General features: G+C 41.8%; 1 protein-coding gene across 1 annotated transcript; it reads left to right on the forward strand.

The window, feature by feature from the left end:
- Positions 1 to 590: 590 nt before the first annotated feature.
- LOC126165449 (craniofacial development protein 2-like) lies at positions 591 to 1,463 on the forward strand. Its single transcript, XM_049920322.1, has one exon. The coding sequence runs from the start codon at positions 591 to 593 to the stop codon at positions 1,461 to 1,463; it is 873 nt and encodes a 290-aa protein (XP_049776279.1).
- Positions 1,464 to 1,686: the final 223 nt, after the last annotated feature.

The raw sequence follows: 1,686 nt of genomic DNA on the forward strand, positions 1-1,686 counted from the left end.
ACAGATATTACTAAATCATCTGCTGTCCTGCATTCTTTGAGAACATCAGAACTCTGCCAGCTACTTTAGCAGCTCATCAGACTACAAGCAGAAGAAGATGGCATGGCAACAGTATCACAGAAAAAAGTGATGCATCAGCAGCATCAGAAAAAAACTGGAGTGTGAAAATAAGAAGCAAGAAAGAAATATCAAGGAAAAACGCCTCAGGATATCTGTAACATGAGCTGGAGTTTTGCTATTTCAAACTAAACTTAAATTTTATTAAAAAATTTTTTTACTGTATAAATGGAACCCTTACTCAAGAAACTCAATCATGTAAGTAATTGTAATTTGTTTAAAAAATTAGCGAGCTAGAGGGAAATATTTTGTATAACATTACTGATGTGGTTCATGGTGTGGGTTCCTGTAGTCATGTCCTAGTTCATGAACCACAGGCAACGTATGAGTGGCCAAGTAAGTGGTCCCGACAGTTGGTATACCAGTTACTTTGGAATAAGGCTGGGCATCTCGGACATACTCTGAGTCGTGGTCATATGGCAAAGACTACCAAATCCACCAGTTAGTCCCTCAGCCGTTAGGGGTAAAACCCAATGGGACCCAGGGCAAGTAAGGCTAGCAACCTGCTTCCCTGGTACTTTAAATATGATGCTGGCAACAATCAGAGCAAAATGCCTTGGACCTTTGGAGGTGACGGAGTCCCACCTCTAACTGACAAACCAGGGACTCCTAAGAAACAACTTGGCAAACAAATGGTAATGAGATGGGGAGCTATTAATATCAATGGGGGCTACTCTGGGAAGAAGGTAGAGCTGGCAGAGGCTGCAAGTAAGATGGGGCTGGACATTTTAGCTGCTAGTGATATTCGGGTAAGGGGTGAGAAAGAAGAGGAAGTGGGAGAATACAAGGTCTACCTGTCAGGAGTCAAAGCAGGAATAGCACAATGGGGTGTAGGGCTTTACATCAGGAAAGAAATGGAACCCAACGTAGTTGCAATAAGGTATGTAAATGAACGACTGATGTGGATAGATTTGAAAGTGTCTAGCAAGAAAATTAGGATTGTGTCAGTATATTCACATTGTGAAGGGACAGATCAAGATAAGATGGATAGTTTTTATGAGGCACTCAGTGATGTAGTTGTTACAGTAAAGGACAAGGACAGTGTTCTGCTCATGGGTGATTTTAACGCCAGGATTGGAAATCGAACTGAAGGGTATGAAAAGGTTATGGGTAAATTTGGAGAGGATATGGAGGCCAACAGGAACAGGAAACAACTCTTGGATTTCTGTGCCAGTATGGGCTTAGTAATCACAAACTCCTTTTTTAAACAAAAGAACATTTACCGGTATACTTGGGAAGGCAGGGGAACCAGATCTGTCATTGACTATTTAATAACAGATCAGGAATTCAGGAAGGCTGTGAGGGACAGACGTGTATTCAGGGGATCGTTATTTAATCTGCAGTGAAATTGGGATTGTGAGGCCGAAAGTGCAGGAGGTCAGGTCCATATGTAGGAGGATAAGAGTGGAGAAACTTCAGGATAAGGAAATCAGGCACAAGTACATAACAGCGATCTCAGAAAGGTACCAGTTTGTTGAATGTAGTCAATCACAGTCATTGGAAAAGGAATGGACAAGAAACAGGGACACAGTGCTAGAAGTGGCTAAAGAATGTCTTGGAACAGTAGTG

The sequence above is a fragment of the Schistocerca cancellata genome, chromosome 1 (genome assembly GCF_023864275.1).
Source record: "Schistocerca cancellata isolate TAMUIC-IGC-003103 chromosome 1, iqSchCanc2.1, whole genome shotgun sequence".
Classification (NCBI taxonomy): domain Eukaryota; kingdom Metazoa; phylum Arthropoda; class Insecta; order Orthoptera; family Acrididae; genus Schistocerca; species Schistocerca cancellata.

What these genes read in the sequence shown, in the direction of transcription:
- LOC126165449 (XM_049920322.1), top strand. Translation starts at nt 591, where the DNA reads ATGGGACCCAGGGCAAGTAAGGCTAGCAACCTGCTTCCCTGGTACTTT.